The sequence below is a fragment of the Hibiscus syriacus genome, unplaced genomic scaffold, assembly GCF_006381635.1.
Source record: "Hibiscus syriacus cultivar Baekdansim isolate YM2019G1 unplaced genomic scaffold, ASM638163v2 tig00110676_pilon, whole genome shotgun sequence".
NCBI lineage: Eukaryota > Viridiplantae > Streptophyta > Magnoliopsida > Malvales > Malvaceae > Hibiscus > Hibiscus syriacus.
The window spans coordinates 1874-22101 of NW_024062820.1; the positions used below are offsets into that span (position 1 = coordinate 1874).

The 20228-nt window shown below is 36.0% G+C and overlaps 2 protein-coding genes and 1 pseudogene across 3 annotated transcripts; 2 read left to right on the top strand and 1 right to left on the bottom strand.

Moving 5' to 3' along the window:
* The first annotated feature begins 4586 nt into the window (after nt 1-4586).
* LOC120137660 lies at nt 4587-8613 on the top strand (annotated as a pseudogene).
* A 1646-nt stretch (nt 8614-10259) lies between these two features.
* LOC120137661 (regulator of nonsense transcripts UPF3-like) lies at nt 10260-15770 on the top strand. 2 transcript variants are annotated; one of them, XM_039153359.1, is made up of 14 exons: nt 10260-10468; nt 10960-11066; nt 11224-11319; nt 11452-11550; nt 11651-11730; nt 12122-12217; nt 12968-13082; nt 13837-13937; nt 14115-14355; nt 14454-14615; nt 14768-14827; nt 14923-15038; nt 15127-15182; nt 15340-15770. In XM_039153359.1, the coding sequence occupies exons 1-13, from the start codon at nt 10329-10331 to the stop codon at nt 15163-15165; spliced, it is 1452 nt and encodes a 483-aa protein (XP_039009290.1). In that variant the 5' UTR covers nt 10260-10328; the 3' UTR covers nt 15166-15182; nt 15340-15770. The 2 variants fall into 2 exon arrangements, with proteins under 2 accessions (XP_039009290.1, XP_039009291.1); XM_039153360.1 differs by having other exon boundaries at nt 14771-14827.
* A 117-nt stretch (nt 15771-15887) lies between these two features.
* Nucleotides 15888-18526, bottom strand: LOC120137662 (putative methylesterase 14, chloroplastic). The gene is made up of 5 exons (XM_039153361.1): nt 18059-18526; nt 17388-17627; nt 17174-17317; nt 16815-16949; nt 15888-16367 (listed from the first exon to the last, which is right to left on the bottom strand). Exons 1-5 carry the CDS (start codon nt 18305-18307, stop codon nt 16095-16097), a joined length of 1041 nt encoding a protein of 346 aa, XP_039009292.1. The 5' UTR covers nt 18308-18526; the 3' UTR covers nt 15888-16094.
* Nucleotides 18527-20228: the final 1702 nt, after the last annotated feature.

Consider the following 20228-nt stretch of genomic DNA (forward strand, 5'->3'; position numbering starts at 1 on the left):
CCGCAGGAAAGCCAACAAACTCAAGTTTCCAATTCACAGTACCCTTAAGATACTTTAGTAGCGTTTAAGCGCAATCCAGTGCTCACCACTCGGATTAGAGTATATCTACTTAGTCTACTCACGGCATAAGCAATATCAGGCCGAGTATAGTTCATTAAGAACATTAAACTTCCGATTAATTTAGCATATTCAGTTTGGGAAACACTACTTCCTTTATTCTTAACTAGATGTATGCTAGGTCATAAGGAGTTCGAACAGGGACGACATCAAACTGTCAATTTCTTTAGCACTTTCTCTATATAATGTGCTTGACATAAAGAAAATCCCTTCTCAGTTTTGGTAACTTTGACTCCTAAGATTACATCTACTTCTCCCAAATTTGTCATCTCAAACTTAGGACAAGAATTTTTAACTTTGTTAATGGACTCAATGTTAGAACTGAAAATCAACATGTCATCAACATAAAGACTTATGATAACACATTCAGTTTCAAACATCTTCGAATACACACAAGCATCCGAACCATTCACAACAAAACCAAAACTAAGAATAGTTTTATGAAATTTCTCATACCACTGTTTAGGAGCCTGCTTAAGTCCATAGAGTGACTTTTTGAGTCTACAAACTTTGCCTTCCATACCAGGTCCTCAAAACCTAGTGGTTGCTCCATGTAAATCTCCTCATCTAGATCCCCATTCAAGCAGTCTTAACATCCATTTGATGTACCTGCAACTTATGAATAGAGGCTAGTGCAAATAATGCACGAATCGTTGAGATTTTTGTAACGGGAGAGTATGTATCAAAGTCTAACCAAACCTTTGAGTGAACCCTTTGACGACTCCTTGCCTTGTACCGCTGAATCGAACCATCTGGCCTTAGTTCTTCCGGAAGACCCATTTGTTGGAGATTGGTTTGAATCCCTTAGGCAAGTCAACAATTCCCAAGTATGATTAGACATTATCGATTCTAGTTCATCATTAACAGCGCTTTCCAAAACTAGCATCGATAGATCTTATAGCTTCTTCAAAAGTTTTGGATCCTCATCTAATAGAAAATTTGAGCTATAGGATCGAAATGAAGTCTAAATCATTTATCTCAGAAATAAAGGAAGTAATAAAGTCTGGTCCAAAAGAGGTTTCAACTCTTTGCCTTTACTTCTTCTAGGCTCAAAATCAATTTGTTCAAAAGACCTAGCAGGATTACTAGAAGAAGTTGGAATATATTCTATTTGTGTTTCAATATTTATTCTCGGTTCCTTTAAAGGAAAAGTATTTTCAAAGAAAACAGCATCTCTTGATTCACAAGAATAATCTTGTAAAAGCAGAATCTGTATGCAGCACTATTCGTAGCATACCCTATAAACACTGCATCAACGGTTTTAGGTCCGATGGTGGACTTCTTAAAATCTGGCAAGCCCCTTTAGCCAGACACCCCCACACTTTCAGGTATTGTAAATTAGGAGCGTATCCTTTCCACAATTCATATGGGGTAGAATCTAATTTCTTATGAGGAACTCGGTTCAATATGAGTTGCTGATAGAATGGCCTCCCCCCATATGTTATCAGATAACCCGGAACTTATTAGTAAAGAATTCATCATCTCTTTTAAAGTTCTATTTTTCCTTTCGGCTATACCATTCTGTTGAGGAAAATAGGGGCTGATGTTTCATGAATATGCCATTCTTTTCACAAATATCTTTTAAAAATTAGATCCATATTCACCACCTCTATCATCTAACCCGTTTGATTCTCCTTTCTAACTGATTTTCAACTTCTGCCTTATAAATAAGAAAGAAGTTTTCAGCTTCATCTTTAGTTCTTAGGAGATAAACTTTTGTATATCTTGAATAATCATCTACAAAAGTTATGTAGTAGTGTTTTCCTCCTTTACTTTCAGTGTTTCTAAAATCTGCTAGATCAGTATGAATAAGTTCTAACAGTTCAGTCTTTCTATTAGAACAGTCTTAAAGTGAGGTCTAGTATGTTAAGCTTCTACACAAATCTCACATTTGTTAAAGCTAGTTGTGTCTAGTTTAGGCAGAACATTCATATTCATTAATTTCTTTAAAGCATGAATATTCACGTGTCCTAATCTAGCATGCCACATATCAATGGATTCAACAATATAAGCAGAAGTGGTAGCTTTATTTTCATTAAATTGAGTTTCTATGACAAATAAACCATTGCTTAAAAACCCTTTCCCCACATAATCACCATTTCGGGAAAGTACAAGTTTATCTGCCTCAAAACTAACTTAATGCCTGCCTTATTCAAAGCCCACCACTTATCAAATTTCTACGCAAGGCAGGTACATACAGAACATTATTTAAAGCCAGAGTTTTACCAGAAGTCAGCTTGAGTAAAACCTTGCCTTGCCTAGCACTTCAGAGCTGCTAGAGTTCCCCATGTACACACGTTCACCAGTGTTTCCATCCTCGAACTCGGTGAAAAACTCCTTCCTTGCGCAGAAATGCTCGAAGCGCCAGTGTCAACTACCCATTCTGAACTGTTCTCCACCAGATTAACTTCTGAGACCACCGCAGCAATGATATCATCATCTTCTTCTACAACGTGCATCTGTGGCTTGTTGTCATTTTGGCGGTCTGAGCGGTGTTGGCATTGGTAAGCTTTGTGGCCAGGTAAACCGCAGACATAACACTTGAACGTCTTTCCTTCCGATTTGGCCTTTCCTGACTTCTTGAAGGTAGCCTTCTGGGTTCGTCTTTTTGTCTTGATTCCCACGTTTCATGATCTTCTTAAATTTAGACTCAACCAAGTTAGCTCTAAAAGATAATTACTCATAGAATTAGTAAGCTTATCTTTTAAACGGTTGGCTTCTTCAATCTTCATATGCCCACAAGTTCTTCAAGCGAAAGTCTCTCTTCTTATGCTTAAGAGAGTTGCGGTAATCGGACCAGGACTTGGGCAGCTTCTCAATGAGTACATTGGCTTGCAGCACCTCACACATTTGCATCCCTTCAGCGATGATGTCAGCGACTAAGTTCTCATAGTCATGGACTTGATCCATTATTGGTTTGTCGTCTGTCATCTGGAATTTGAGCCATTCACCGACAACGTACTTCTTTATCCCCGCATCCCGCACCATACTTCTTGTCGAGAGTGTCCCATATTGTCTTGGCACTCCTTTCTCTAAGGAACATATCAAATAGTTTATTTGACATGTGGCTGAGCAAATGTCCTCGTACCGTCTTGTTATCCTTCTCGTATTTCTCGTAGGTAGCGAGAACGGCGGCGGCAGTTGCTAAGGCATCATCATTGAGGATCGTATCCGCATCATTACCGACAGCTGGGGTTGGTGGCATGGTAGGTGGTGGCTTGAGCAACACGTAATCAAGATCAAGTTGCTCGAAGAATATCAGAATTCTTTGGGACCACCTTCTATAGTTCTTTCCATCAAGTGCATCGAGCTTGGAAAGATCGGGAATGAGTTTGCTCAAAGGTGTCGACATGATTGCAGTTTATGGAATTCGTTTCTAAATTGTTGGATATATGAACTGCAAAACTACACCGTTAGCACTGACTGAAAATATAAACAGTAATTAAGAAGAACAGATTCGTAAACCGTGTCGTGGTAAGAACCACTGCCTTAGAAACGAATTCGCCTCGATGTGTGTAATCGCTGCAGTAGGCGGACCGTTCCCCGAGTTAACACGGTCGCTCCAAATTCCGTACACCCGAAACCGGAGTGGACTGCTGGTGGTATTGTACTTCTGATCGGAAAGCACTCAGAGAGAACTCACGGAGAGAACTTTAGAAAACACTTTGTAAGTGAATTGTAAAATGTTTTGGAGTGAGTTGAGAATGAATATAGCTCTCTATTTATAGGCTAGAAAGGGTTAAATCGTCCATAAAATTTCAGGATTAAACCTCTTATTTGTAACAGCTGAAACGTCTAGATGAACCTGACTCAGAAATAGTCCAGGTTCATTGTATCATTATTCAGCTGTTATAACTCCCGAATTATATCATGTAACCCCTGGAATTAAATCAAATAACTCCTGTAACTCCTGATATTAACAGCTTGTCTCCTCTGTACAAAGCTGTAAATCAGTCCAGGTACATCTTAACGTTTCTGATTTAATTTAGGAATAAACTGTTTAATTTCTGATAAAAAATAATAATTCAGCTGTTATTATTGAAATTCAAACAGTCCTCAGCAGCCTATAAATCAGTTGATATCTTTCACATTTTCCATTTGTTTCTTTCAAAGAGAAATTCCTCAAGAATTTTCTCTAAAAAGATAGTATCCGCGCGGACGTGTCGAAGACACGTATTACCACGACCACGACCACGAGCCGAGCCGAGCCGAGCCGTGCCGTGCCGAGCCGAGCCGAGCCGAGCCGAGACGAGACGAGACGGACGGACGGCGGCGGCGGTGCGCGAGAGCCCCCCTTGTTCTCTATCACTCAACAAGGAAGTGGAATGTCAAGCCTTAAATACCATTCCCAATAGTGTTTCCAACACTATGTGGGATTGAGCATTACCAACAATAATCACTGCATTGTTCCTCTTATTCAGTTATGTTCTGTTATTCCCAGATCGCTAACTGTTCAGTTAATTGTCTTATTAGGTCTGTTCCCTATCATTCAAAACATGGAATGTGGCGGAAGACCTTTAGAATCCTTTGAAAACTTCGATTCTCTTACGAATCATCTGAGGAAGGTTCCGGTTGATGTGCTGACCAGTGGTATGTATTGCAATTGGTTTTTGTCATCTGAAGCAATGACCTTATCTCATCTTTCTTATAGTTCATGCAGCCTGGTTTGCTGTTGTATGAATTATGATGCTTGTGTCTTTAAAGTTTAAACTATTTATTTCAGTTTTGAAGCGTGTTTCATTCATATTCATGTCACATTGGTAACACTATCTCCTGTGGAGTAGTTTCAATCAAGTTATCTGAACAGAATTCCACCATTTTAGCATGGAAAGTACCCTTTAGATTTTTAGTCCTGTATTGTTAATCTCTATCAAATGGTTAACGCTGGGCATGCTTCTTTGATATGTTTCTGAATAAAGATCAATTAAACCATTTTCACCTAGCTGAGTTATGATCTTAATGTTCTACAGTCAACAAATGTTCAAGATGAATGATGCCATAGACTTCTTGAACATTTTCAAAGAGAAATAGTTAGCCAACTTAATCAGTGCATGTTATTTTCAATATTACAATCTCAGTACAACTTTTTCCTCATTTGAACTTCTTTCCAAGTGATGTAAAATCATATTAATCTTCACAGGGTGGGTCCAAAAGCACTTGATGAAGCTGTATATTAACAGCTGCAAAAAATTACACGAGACACCGAGTATGAAGTTGCTTAGAAAATTGTATGTTTCTGAGGTAAGAATGAAGATTAAACAGTAGTTTGTTGCTGGTGCTATTTTTCGTATTGTTACTTATTCAACAAACTGCTGCATGGTAAGCCTGTTACATTACCACTGGGAAGCCTAAATGGTTTTATTCTATTTTCTACTCTCTGTTTACCAGATAGAGGATGAAATCAACGTGTCTGATTGTGGACTGCTAGATATATCAGTAATTCCATTGTTGAATGCCTTGCATACACACACAGGGGTTGCAATGCTAGATCTTTCTCACAACGCGTTAGGTGATAATATCCCATTTCTGTTCCATCTTCCAAATAGTTTTGAAGTTTTGTTCACATGACAAGTTGTTACTCAATATCATGTGAAGTCCTAGCTTTTCTTAAAAATGAATAAACCTGCATTTCTTTTATATACTTAGTGGTCCATTTGATGGTTCTATTCCAGGAAATGGAACAATGGAGAAACTCCGGCAGTTTTTTCATCATCGAACCAAACATATGGTGATTTGACTTTAGACTTGCATTGCAATAGATTTGGTTCAACTGCTTTATTCCAGGTAGGTAGCCTCTGTTATAAGCATATTTTCTCAGCAATTAAGCGCTTCATATTTTCTTTTCACTCTTTTGAAAAGAAACACCATCTCTTTGATATTGTTTCTCTGTTTGTATTGGTTCAATATATATTGGGATAATGTCATAAATGACTTGAAGTTTATCAAATACTTTACAATGCAGTTATCTGCTTCAATAAAATTTCAATGCATTAATTGTATTATCAGATTGTGCATTAATGTGAAATTTTTTCAAAAAAAGTTTTTTTTAAATACACATATTAAATATGTGATAAATATCTGAGTTTTAAAAGAATATAAAAGGGAATTATTTATTAGAATCTTTTCTTTCTTTTCTCTCCTCTCTTGATCTCTTCATATTATCTATTTGAGGACGAATTTGGCATTGGTAGGACAGATTAAGCCTGAAAATGTTGAGAGAGGGAATCAGAGGAAGGGGGAAATGCAAGAAAGGAAAAACTAGAAAAAAAAGCAAAATTGTTATGCTGACATTTAAATATGGCGTGGCATTTATATTTCATACGTTGCTCTTATCATAGGAAAGAAAAGCCATATCATTTAAAATTTTAACAGTTTTAATTATGGGTCCTAAATTAACACAAAATTAAAGTTGAAGTACCAAAATAGACTTAAAGTAACAATGAACATTCGATGAACTCCTGGGATCATTTGTGACATTATCCCATATATTTGAACACACTCTTTTAATTCCCCCCCCCCCCAACGTTGGTGCATGATGAACTCCTGGGACCATTTATGACATTATCTCATATATTTGAACACACTCTTTTAAGAAAATATTTAATTTTCTTAAATATTGCTAGAACTGATTTTTCCCCCCTCAGAAATATACTTCTAGTTCTTTCTTGTGGCAGTTAGAGTAGCCCACACCTCCTTTTGGCATCCTAACATGTTTAAATTTCCCTCATTATTAGATTTGTGAGTGCCCTGTGCTGTTCACGCGACTTGAAGTGCTTAATATCTCTGGTAATCGTCTCACTGATGCATGTGGATCATATCTTTCAACCATCATAGAAAAGTGCAGAGGTAAATTGCGATCCCAACTGTTACATGTAATAATGGCATATTTCCTTTAGAATAATTGTGTTTTGCTCGAGTATATCAGCTTATGTTTTTTTTATCTTTAGCCCTGTATAGCTTGAATGTAGAGAGGTGCTCCATTACTTCTAGAACAGTTCAAAAGGTTGCTGATGCACTGGATACTGATTCTTTACTATCACAACTTTTTATTGGTAGGCTTACCAAATCAATGAATAGTTCAATTCAATTCCTTATTTTTTATGGGAAGTTCTCTAAGCATCACTGTTTGTTGCAGGGCATAACAATCCTGTATCTGGGAATGCCATAAGTTCTTTAGTGGGCAAACTTGCTACTTTGAAGAGGTTTACAATAAACAGTACACTTCTCGTCTTTCTTTAAGTACTTTTAATTGGAGAAACACCTAAGCTGAAAAGCTTGTTCCTTTTTTTCTTCCAGGTTTTCAGAACTTAGTCTAAACGGCTTAAAACTAAACAAGACTGCTGTTGATGACCTTTGTCACCTAGCTAAAACCTCATGTTTATCACGACTGATGCTTGAGGGCACCGGTATAGGAACTGTAAGCAGTTTTCATGTCACCATGTTTTTTCCATTAATATTAGTTTGCTTTGAGTGTATTAGTTAATTTTCTTCCTTATGCCGTTTATAGGATGGAGCACTTGGTTTGACTCACTTGTTATTAAGTTCGATTGAGGAGCCTTTGAAACTTGATTTGTCTTTTTGTGGAGTAGCATGTACATACATTTCTGAATTTAACACTAATGTAATGTTCATTAATGGCATTCTTGAGCTGAATCTTCGAGGAAATCCCATTATGCAAGAGGTTTGTCTTGTATCAGATCAGCTCTGTGCTATAAATATTCTTTTCTTCAACCTAGAAACCCTGAATTTGAATTTAAGATTACTTTGTTTGTATTGAATATGACTGGTGCTATGAAAACAGGGTGGCAATGCATTAGCATCACTGCTTATGAACCCTCAATGTTGTCTAAAAGTTCTGAACCTGAACAAGTGTCAACTGGGAATGGCTGGGATTCTTCAAATAGTTCATGCACTAGCAGGTTATATTACCAATTCCAGTATGATTTTTGATGCTTTTTTTTGTCAAAATCTAATATTCTAATTTCTAAGTTGGTTTTCCTCACAGAGAATGAATCTCTTGAGGAGCTCAATCTTGCACATTATGCCGATATGGATAAACAATTGGTTATAAAATCTGACAAACCAACAAACATGAGTTTGGAATCCTTACAGCCGAACCACGCAGTTTCCAATGGTGAAATTGACACCAACTGCGATATGCTTGAAGTCGCTGATAGTGAAGACGACGAGACAAGGGGAGAAACAGCTCCATCTAGATTCAATGACTGCTGTGCAAGCTCAATCCAAAGAAACTCAACTCTAGAGTGCAACCTCATTCAAGAGCTTTCCGTTGCCATCTGCATGGCTAAACGGTTGCAGTTGTTAGATCTTAGTGATAATGGGTTATCAATTCAAGATTCAGAAGCTTTATATAATGCTTGGTCATCAGGTTCAAGGGCTGGTTCATCTTGGCGACACATCGAGGATCAGATAGTCCATTTTTCTGTGGAAGGAAACAAGTGTTGCAGACTCAAACCCTGCTGCAGAAAGGATTGAATCTCTTTTATATCTGGAATTTTTCCATTTGCGTGTCACCTTTATAGTAGCAACACATTATAGTTTGCTATATAAATTGTTATTAACCTCAACTGATTGGATGTGTATATTTATTTTCCATAATTAATAAATATTAAAGCCATTGTTGGTTTTTTTGGGTCAACAAGTATTTATATTTTATTGCTGTATGATTTTAGTAAAACATATATTTATACATTATCGATGTACGGTGACTATACCAATAGTTACTTGGCTTCATCAACAATGTCCAAGCGTTTAGTAAAAGAAAATTATTCGTTTTGTTTAATTGTCTTTTGTTGCTTCGTTAGGGAATGTTTCTGCAATGCTAAAAGAATCGTTTTCCCAACTTCTTGGTTTGAGTAGATAATCATTTTTTAAACATCAACTTTTGGTTGAAATTGAATTGTTTTTGAAACTTGCATTTCTATTTGAACACAGTAAAAACAACAGTTTTATAAGACCCAAAATTTTCTATTTAGCAAGTCATTCCATTGTCGTCCAGTGGTTAGGGTACTGGCTTTCACCCAAGAGACCCGGGTTCAATTCCCGGCAATGGAAAGCCAATTTCTTTTATAATAGTTTCCCATCTTTATCCTTCTTTGTCTTCACAAATTTCCATTAACTTTTTTATAATAGTTTCCCATCTTTATCCTTCTTTGTCTTCACAAATTTCCATTAACTTTCTATTGCACCCTCATAAATTACAAGATTAAGCTCCAGGATCAATTGGACAAAAATGCCACGCCTTGAATTTACTAAACCACACCAGGTTAAGTTTAAATTTGTTATTTACATGCGTACACATATACATATCCATACATTTGAAAGTTTGTTATTCCATATACTTAAATAACCTATCAACTCAAGAAATCAACTCATATACTCAGGGTCGCGAGATGGCTATCGAAGAATTCGAAGCCTTCTTCACCATCAATGGACGGTCAAGTTTAACCACATTAGAAGAGATTTGAATGAAGTAGCCGATGCCTTAGCTCACATCAACAGCACAGCAAGCCTGGACCTAACTATTCTTCCTCATCCGCCAGAGGGATTCCAGCAACTCCCCTCCAAGGATATGGCCGGTGTCCATACTGAATAAATAACTGCTGTGCCTGTGCAGTTCTTCTTTGTGACCAAAAAAAAAACCTGATTTCAAAGTTCGAAACATTAAGACCCATGCAGTAAGCAGGCTGCAAATCCTTCATAAAAAGGAATCTAGTGATGTATAGCTTCTGCTTAGCAACCTGAATTATGAAACATGGTCAGTTCTCTTTCTCGATTGCAACCGAAACTAGGCTTTGAATTCGAAAATGTCAATCAATGTTAGCTTGAGCAAATGGTTGCTCTGTTGCTGTCGTGGTTGGAAATGGAAGGAGAAATAAAATGGTGTATGTTTAATGCATTTATTTGAGAAGAGGCTGTGGGCAAAATCATTGGTACCGTATCGTAACTTTATGATACGTTTAGTGGTTATTTTGTAACTTATAAAATTATACGGTTTATAATAAAATAATTATATATATTAGTGACTAAATTTATAATTTACCCTAAAGTAAAAGGTCACACTCTTGTATACGTGAAATTTTGTAAAGTGACATGTGTATGACAGGGAGAAAAAGGAATTATGCTTTCAAAAGGAGAATTGAAAATCCCAAACAGCAGAAAAGGAGAATTGAGGAAGCGATAATCTAGAGATGAAGGAGCCGCTAAGAAGAACGAAAGTGGTAATAAGGCATCTCCCATCGTCACTTACCCAATCCTCTTTCTTCTCTCAAATCGACGATCGTTTCTCCGATCGTTACAATTGGTTCTCCTTCCGTCTCGGCAAGTCCACGTAAGGGTTTCTAACTTTTTTACGTCCCCATTGTCCAGTTCTTTTCATTTCGGAATAAACTTCAAATTTTGTATCTGCAATCAAACAGAGCGAGTTTTTGTGATTATGCTGTCGGATTTCTTATCCATTACAAAAGTTTGATATTTGATAAGATGTAGCTAAGTTGCTGCAGAAAGATGGTGAAGTTTTGTTCTTTAGTAACTGGGGAGCAAATGGTAGGTTGGAATATTTGAAAGTGAAATTTGAAATTTATTTTGCACTCCCGAGGTTATTTGTGTAATGTAATTTCTTGGACTATGGTTTCCGTTTGACGGTTCATTTCTTTGCTTAGTGGAAAACCGCATGAAGTGGGAAGAAATTATTATGATGATCGATTCTGTAGATATAATAAAGAAAGCTTCAATAATCTTATTGAGAATTTCTTTAGTACGCAGTCCTGTTGTTACCTCGTCTTTTGATGATTACCTTTGGTTTTCAAAACACTTTTGCAGCCATAAGCATCAGAGATACTCTCGAGCCTACATAAACTTCAAGAGGCCAGAAGATGTCTTCGATTTTGCTGAGTTCTTCGGTGGACATGTATTTGTTAACGAGAAGGGTAGTTTATGGTTAAATTCTGATTATTTATGATACGACTTTTGTTAGCGTTTTTTCAAATTAGATTGCAAATTGATAATTTCTTCTTCTTTAACTTAAATGTACCCATAATATGTTGACCCTTACGCTAAATGTTTGTTGGATGCCATTTATTGCAGGTACTCAATTTAAAGCCATTGTTGAATATGCTCCTTCACAGCATGTTCCAAAGCCAGACACTAAAAAGGATGCTCGTGAAGGGACCATTTTTAAAGGTGCATTATTTTTAATGAAAATGAGTTCATCTTTAGGGATATTATTTAATAGGAAGCTTTTGCACTAAAATTGAGTTGACTCCTATAACTTGTTATCTTGTACTAACTATTCTTTTTCTTTTATGAAACTAGACCCTGATTATCTAGAGTTCCTCAAAATTATTGCAAAACCTGTTGAGAATCTTCCCAGTGCTGAGGTTCAGTTGGAAAGAAAAGAAGCAGAACTATCTGGTTAGTTATGATAGAATGATAAAAAAAGTGAATTCTATTTATGGGTTTTTTTCACCCTAATATGAATATTATCTCTCTGGTCCCATTTTATTTTTCTTAGGCGCTCCCAAAGGAGTCCCTGTCATTACTCCACTAATGGAATTTGTACGTCAGAGGCGAGCTGCTGAGTGTGGAGCTCAGGTATTTCAATTTGGGAAAGGGTGTAATTCTGTACCATCATGGTGCCATTTTTCCTTTTTATATGACCTTAGGCATCGTATGCGACTTCCCATTACTTATTTTGTTATTAGTTCATTGAACATCATTAAAACATGATGGAGACGTTGACGACTGAAGAAGGTATTTGCGTGGTTTCCTTTCCCCGGTGAATTTCCTCATGAATTATTATCCAATTGGACCAGAAATTGTCCAACAGTCTGAGAGACTTGGCCTTACATGTTTCTATTCAACATGTTACATGATGCTGTCCTTGGTCACTATTTCCTTTAGTACTTTGGCCTAGAAAAAGGTAAAAGAAACAAAAGATGAATTAAAAAGTCATCCTTAAGTGACCACTTTGTTTTGGTGACAGGGGTCAATCACTCTAAGAAAGTCTGGCAAAAAAGCTGCCGCTGCATCTAGAGGCAAGCCTGGATCAAGTAGCAAGCGTGGCTCTGAGAAGAAAAAGGTCTCAAAGTCAATAGCTTTCTTATTTATTGTATTGCTGGATATTTTAGCATATGGTACTCTCTGCTTGAAGAGAACCTTTCAGTACTTTGAAAAAAAATTGCGTTGTAACCATTTTTTTCTAGTCAACCTACTGGTGAATTAGAGGCCTTGTACTTGTACAAGAACTTAGCTCTTATTTATCTGGATCATCTTCTTTATAATTGTGGCTCTCTGTTTTAGTTGATAGATTTTCTTTATTATCCTTACATGCTAGGGTAATTGCACCTTTAGGAGGCACTCAGGGTGGAATAAGATGTGAAAATGGACTGGTATCTGTAATTTGAAGGGTCTTAAGATTCCTTTGGATAATGCCTGTAGGATACTGTCTTAGTAAGGTTTGGTTTATCCCCAAAAATAAAAAAATTAGGCTTTGTTTGGTAGGAAGGAAAGGAAGAGGTAACATTTCAAAAAATTTAAGCCAATGATTATGTTTCTTAATCACTTCCTTACCTTGCAGTGTAACCATTGGGTTGGAAGTTTTTCCATTAGCAAAAGCCTTAAGGCGATAATTTAAAGTTTTATATTAGGCACTTGAAGTTTATCATAGTCATAAATGCTCCATATAACAGATGAAACGGACGGCCTTTTTTCATGAATTTTTAAATGATTTTTGCCCGTGATTATTTGTTACTTTAGGTGTGCATGTGCAATTTTTGAAGGTTAATAATAGTTTCTATTTTCATTGAAGGAAAACTTGTTTGATTTGCAGTATATTCTAAAAGACGGTGCAAAAGGTGCGAAGAAGTCCTATTCTTTGGTAGCATCCAAGAAAGAGGATCAATTGGTGACTTCTTTTGCAAAAGAAATAAGAGAGAATGGAACTGGTGAGAATTACTCTTTGTTGAGTGCTTATAAACTACTAGCTTTATTAGCATTTGCGTCAAAGCTTTTTGTGTTCTCGTTGTGACCTTTTGTTTTGGATTAAATCTATATAAATTTCTTTGACTTTTTGAAATTGCTGAAAACATCCGTCTTTTTTTGTTATGGTACATATCCCATAATCTGTAGCCAGAAAACTTAGCATATTTTCATGAATGTGTTTCAGTGAAGCTAATTGTAAATTTTTCAGAAAACTCCAGTTGATCCATGATAGCAAGAATATGGGCTCTTATCCCCAAGTTTCTTTTACACCATTTACAATTACAGCCGACCCATGGAACAATGAAAAGGAACAGACTTAAGTTTCCTCAATTGATACCACCATGATGGAGCTTCAGCTCAACCTGAGTTCATATGTTAGACTACTTGTATTCGTCTTTAAAACTCATCTATATATCTTAAGCAGCATGGATGAAGGTGTGGAATAATGTTGACCTTTTGTTTACATGTAATTATTTATTATACTGGCGTTAGTGCAAATGAATCATGTCATTTTATGTGCTCTTTTATAGCATGTGCGTGAGCGGTGTAATTAAGTTGTGTGTTTATTCTTTCTCTTTGCTGTTATTTGGATTATCATCTTTCATATGACTAGAAGTTGGTGATATATTAGAATCCTTAGGTTGCAGGTTGTTTTGGTTTTTAACTTGTCCTTGTCATTTATCCCTCCATATTTTGGCTTAATTAGTTGCATTACAGTCTGTGGCATTGATGGTCCTGTAATTGGAATCTATTTTGCTGCTGATTCTGGGAAGCAAAAGATCCTTCTCCTAAAACCAAAAGATCGGAAGGCTCCTCAGGTAGTAGATTTTCCTTTTGTTGTCTCTTTTCCACTTACATATCCGTTGTTAGCTTATATTCAAGTTTCTTATACTTCATTGAGATGTTTTTTATGTGCTTGTAGAGCTGGGGTATTTTATTATATTTTTTCCTTCAAATTTTTGGATGCAAATTATGATGATCTTTACATTTACTAGGCATTGGAGGGTGAACCTGAATTGCAAGGTGCACCATCTCCTGTAGCAACTTCATCTGGTTCAACTGCTCTGAGACAACGTCAGCGACAAGAGGATGGTGGAAAGTTGATAAGGGGCATACTTTTGAGTAATGAATCGAGCCAAAATCGATCTTCTGCAGTGGTCCAGCCTCAGCAGAAAAATGAAACTATGAGTCTGGACAATGTCAAGAGACCACCCCGGCCCACGAATGCACGATTGGGTAATGGTCATGTTTCTAATTAAAGTCCTGTGCTGAAATCTGGTTTTGATACAAAAAGAGTTTCAAATAAGTTCATGAAAAGGCACTGCATGGTTCAGGTTTCGGAAGCGAGAAGCATGAAAAACGTACAAGAAATAAGGATAGACCTGATCGTGGTGTATGGGCCCCTCTTCTTCGTTCTGAAGTTTCACAAGCTAGTGAGGAGCACCCAACACCCACCATGTCACAATCTGCCCAGCCCACTCGTATTCCCAGTCAAGGTATTAATGCTTCTACACATGAATAACTGGTGTTTACAAGTGTCGATAGGCTTGGGTTACAGTTATTTTATCAAGTTGTTCGGACTGAATTTGCAAAAAATGAGGAAAGCTAATTTACCTCACTTCTGCATATGAACTTCTATTTATCCAAGGAGAAATGAAAGGCGGCATACCTAATGGAAGTAGTGGACGTAACATTCCGTCAGAAAATGGTTAGTCTATCAGACTATCAATCTATCTATAATTGATTGATTTGGTATTGCTGTCACATGAATAGTAGAATGCATGTTGATGATACATTCAACAGGTTCCAGTAGAGATTTTGCTCGGCATACAACAACCCATAATGCTAAGGATGATGGGTTTGTTATATTGAAGGACGGCAAGTCTTTCAAAAGAGGAGCTACTAGCTCATTCCATGAGGTTTGCAAATTTTGTGCTGAATCAGCAGTAATAGTTGTCATATATTGCTCACCTTTGATTGTTGTGTTTTTTCTCTCTTTACTTGCAGAAACAAGTTTGGGTTCAGAAGTCATCTTCAGGGTCTTAGAAAATCCAACTAAACTGGTACACCCATTTTGTCTTCGATTTCGTTAATTTAGCTGATGACCTTTTTTAACACTTGTTTCAGCAATCTGGTTTTCTTTCCGGCCTTGTGAAACAAATTCACACTAGTAATGAAGTGTTCTAGGATTGATCAATTGCTTGTTTTATTTATTCACAGGCTTTTGAACTACAACCTTTTCTACCCAATTTTCGGGTTTGCATTTCTCTCTTGTTGCTATGATTTGCAACATCTGTTTGCCTTATTGGATTCATAATCACTGTATTCTCCGTAATATGTTCTTGAATAGTCCTTACCTGGCACTAAATACTCTTATTAGACTCTCAAGGGCAAGCATCGGCGAGAAATTGTGTTGGAAGTATTTCCATGTAGTCTACAGTTGGAAAGAAGTGATCGGATCAAACATAATGTGATAAAATCGATGTTGTTCCCAGAAGCGGACATCGTGCTGGACTGTCTTGTTTTTTTCTTATGTTGTTGAATGATCCAAGGTGCTTAGAAGTTTACTTGAACCATATTGGTCTTAACAATGGTTGTTTCTTCCATTGATGGAATATTTTGTACTTTTCATATGTTGCATATACAATGCTTCTGCCTCTAATAATAATAATAATACTTTTGGGAAAGGTTATTTCTCTCTCATAATTTATATATATAATAAATAATTTCCATAATTAACAAAAAAGGTAGCCGTACTGTTCTACATACAAGGAAAAAAATGCCATGTAATGAACATAACTTTTGTCCTGTAAGAAAAAGAGAGAATAAATTACAGACAGGTAGCCCATAGTTCTACATGCAAGGCCTGTGACTATAAAATGCCATGTAATGAAAAAACTGTTTTCTATCAGAAAATATAAATAAATACTAATGATTTATCCCTTTCCCTTTTTTCTTCTTGTCTGAAAATTAAGCTAAGGAATCTGAATAATTTCTACTAAAATTTTGTGAAGCGACTGTGGCTTTGAGAAGAATGGGCAATGGTCACTCCCTTTAATCTTGAAAACTCCTCCTGGTGGGTTCTCCCGTACTAGTTTTTCTTGCACGTCCGGTGAAAGAGCACGATCATCTAATGTCTGAATGTAGAACCGCCGTCCGGTCCCGTATTTCTCGGGGGTCAATGACAGTTTCTCCATGATAGGACCTAGTGGAGTGGGCCTCATGGAAACCATGGCCAAAGCAACATCCTGGAAAGGAATCAAATATCATGTTGAATATATGATTCTATGAATAAGTAACAAAGATTCAAGTACTTCTCAAGCTCCTCACTCCCATAATGGTGATCAGTCCATAAATTCAACATTACACCATACCTCGACACAGTATTAACAACGTACAATGCAACATAACATTCACTATTAAACCCCGACAGGCCGACATAGATCATCAGAAGATATGGTATGTCGAATCTCACATACATTATAGTGCATTGTCAATGCAAACCATTGCAGCATGAATTTTCTTAACCATAATGCAGACTAAAGCAGAGGAGAGAACTATTGGCATACACAACATACATTAGCCCCAAAATGGGCCATATGTAGATGCATACTTCATAAGAAAATGTAAAAACTGAAAACAACAACCTTAATTAATTGTTTTAGAGTTCGCTTGAAAATAAAGCGGTAAAATACCTTTGTTGGTGATTGGTTGAAATACAATCCTTTCATTAGCTGTTTCTCGAACATGAACCCCGTAGGCGGCTTATCTTTTCCGTTTCCATAAATCAAAAACTGCGACTCCTGCTCGAAACGTTCAGCAGAACCGAGCTGCAACGAATTCTTTTATCAGCTCACGTAGGCCAGAAAACTAAGAGCAAAGGAGCAGTGAAAGAACCTTCATTACCAAGATTCAGTAGCAATAATCGTTAACGTCCTAATAAAATTAGTTCTTTGATACATTTGGTTCAAGCAAAATGGAAAACCAAAGTAACATAGATTCGTGTGTAATTACTCGCTGTAAAACAATCGGCAGCTAGGCATTGATAAAATACCTCTTCTGCAAACACATCGAAAGGTCTCTGACCATTAGATACCATTGTAGCACAGAGGAAGATTGCTTTGGAGATCTTTTCTGGGAAATTCTCCAGTGCATAAGAAAGGCATGCACCTCCACTGCTATGACCCACCAAAATAACCTGAACAAAAGATGGCAATGCTTTCTTAGATAAATAAAATGCATGGGAAGTATCAAATGTGCCCACTTACCTTCTCATCTTCAGGAAGGGTCTCCAGATATTGAATCAAAGGTTTCGAATATTCTGCTAATGTAGTGACGGTGTTGGTATCTGTCAGATCGATACCGGAACCAGTGAGATCGAATGCCGTGGGTGAAAGGCCCACTTCCTCCAATTGAGCAATGGTTTTATACCAACACCAAGCTCCAAAGCCTTCTCCATGTATCAGAACAATTCTCTTAAATTTGATGTTTTCAAGAGATTCCAGCACCTGCAATGAACATGAAAGTAGTACTAGAAATCAGCTTATAGTAGAAGTTCCAAGATTTTTAAAACAAATATGCTAATACAGAGCACAATAGAATAAACAATGCTTTTGAGATTGCTTTTCACAAAGATCTAACATGAAGACGTAAAGCTAAAAGCACAGTGAATCAGCTAAAAGGCAAAAAGAAACATTTCTAGTCCCTTATTTATTCACCTGGTGGACCATCGACCAAGCTGTTCTCCAACATGATTAACAACTTTTTTTCTCTTGTTTTTACACAATCAATGATCAAAAGCTCACCTTTTCATCATAGATCCAGTCAACTAAAACAGTGATAAACATAATGATTGCAAAAGAAAAAGCTGAAAAAACACAGTGAGCAAGCAAAGAAAGGCCAAGTACTTTGATAATAATTAAAATAAAAAATAACCCACCTTTTTTTCATTATTAGCTAATGGATCAGTATGTCTTCTGGAGCTGGTAGAGCCAATTCTCCTGGACATGGATCCATCAAATCTCTGAGACAATTGGTGCTGATGAAGAGCCATAGACAAAGCTTGCCTATGCAAAAGCTCTTCCTCAGCAAGCATTTTCCTCTGGGACCTTCCCCCCATCCTCTTACTCCTTGTTCCATAATTATCTTTGCTATCTTTCTTTCTCCTGGAAAATAAGCTATTACCCATAATTCACGATAACCTTGGGGAAAAAAAAGCTTTTATTTTTTTATTTTTTAACACAACCCAATAGACTGAAGGATCATTTTTGCCAGAAAAGGTGGAAGAAAGTCAAGAAATTTCAGAGGAAAGATGGTTTTTTAATGAGTGAAAAGTGGCAAAAACATATAATTATGTATGTACATATTATATTTCCCTTTCAACTTCAAGATTTCTTCCTACTATAAAATAATTAAGGAGTCGTTGAAGAATGAGAGATAAGAAGAAAGAGTCGGTAAAGAGAAGAAGAAAGAGGTGGAAGAAGTAGGTTATAAATGCAAAAAACACAAAGGGTACATTAAACAAATGTGTGAAAACAGCTCCTCAATTCAGAGGCAACTCAATTTAAATGCAATTTATTTTGTTTTGAGATTACACACTTTTATTTCAACTCTAGACAGAGACTTTCAACGCCTTGCTCTCTCTCTCTTTCTCCCTCTTTTTTTCTTTTCTTTTCTTTTACAGTGTGTTGACATTAGGATTCTTCCAGTTTTACTGCTGGTATCTTCGGTTCGGTTGAATCGTATATCGCAATTGTAACAATAATAGATATTATTATATAATAATTTTAGATAACACGTTTATCGTTATATAATAATTACTATTCTGATACCGAATCACTATTTTAATTGCTGCTGCTGATTGCTTTTAATAAACATGAAGATCTCCAGAGTCTGGTTGCCTGTAGAGACGTGTCTTCTGGATACAAATTATCCAGTGAAATGTAACGTTGTTAATCATAACGTAATTTTTTATGGGTAAACTACCTATTCTGTCACCCATCTATTACTTAGTTTCTATTTTGGTCATTTAACTATTATATTTTTTAAAGTCATACCTAACGTTACATTTTAATTCTTTTCTTCTCAACCGTTGTTAATTGTTTAACAGTGGTATTGGCGTGTCACCATAAAGTAATATCATATCATCATTGAAAACTAATTAACAAATATCATGTCAGCATCATTGTTTTTTAACCATGAACGACTAAAACAAAACCAAAAAAGTATGATTTTAAAAAAAAATTAAGTGACAAAACTGAAAGTAAGTAAAGGTGGGTGACCAAATAAGTAGTTTACCCTTTTTTATTAGAATTTTTTTTAATCAATCAAACAACCTTCTCGGTGCTATCCTAAGGGAGATTATGTGATTTAAATTAAAGGAGCAGTCGCTGTTTTGGTTTGTCAGCCAGCCCCTCCGTTCCCAATTAGATCCGGCAATTCATATATATATATATATATATATATATATGATATTTATTCATTTTTATAGTAATTTAATGTCATATACTTGAAATAATTTTTACTTTCACGATGTAAATTGTTTTTTTATAATATAATATAGTTATAAAATAATATATGTTTGAAATCTTTTTTAGTCATTAATAAACCATATACACCTACTAAAACTTTAGACTTCTAAATAGAATAACATTATTTTTTAGTTACTTATGGGTTCATATAAATTATTATATTTTAATATATTTAAATATTTATATTATAGTTATGTAATTTTTAGATTGCAATGTCAAAATTTGCTTGCAATTATAACATCTCATTATTAGATGGTTTCGGCTTACCATGTCATGTACGATCCCAATCAATAATAATTTTCTATCTCATGTTTTTTAAGGTAAATATTTACCTCAATCCTACATGTAAATAAAGAATGAATGGTTATTTAGAAACTATTTTAAAATTTGTAGCTCTAGACTATAAATGATAAGATGAGCAAAGAACGAAAATTTGTAGCTCTAGACTATAAAATAATTTCTCCTGATAAATATTTAATTCCGACATGTTTTTTTTTTGTTTGAAAAAAGGATACGTTTAGGTAAAGTGTGTAGGAAGGAGAGGGAGGCGAAGCTATAAATCAAAAGGTTTTAGGTAAT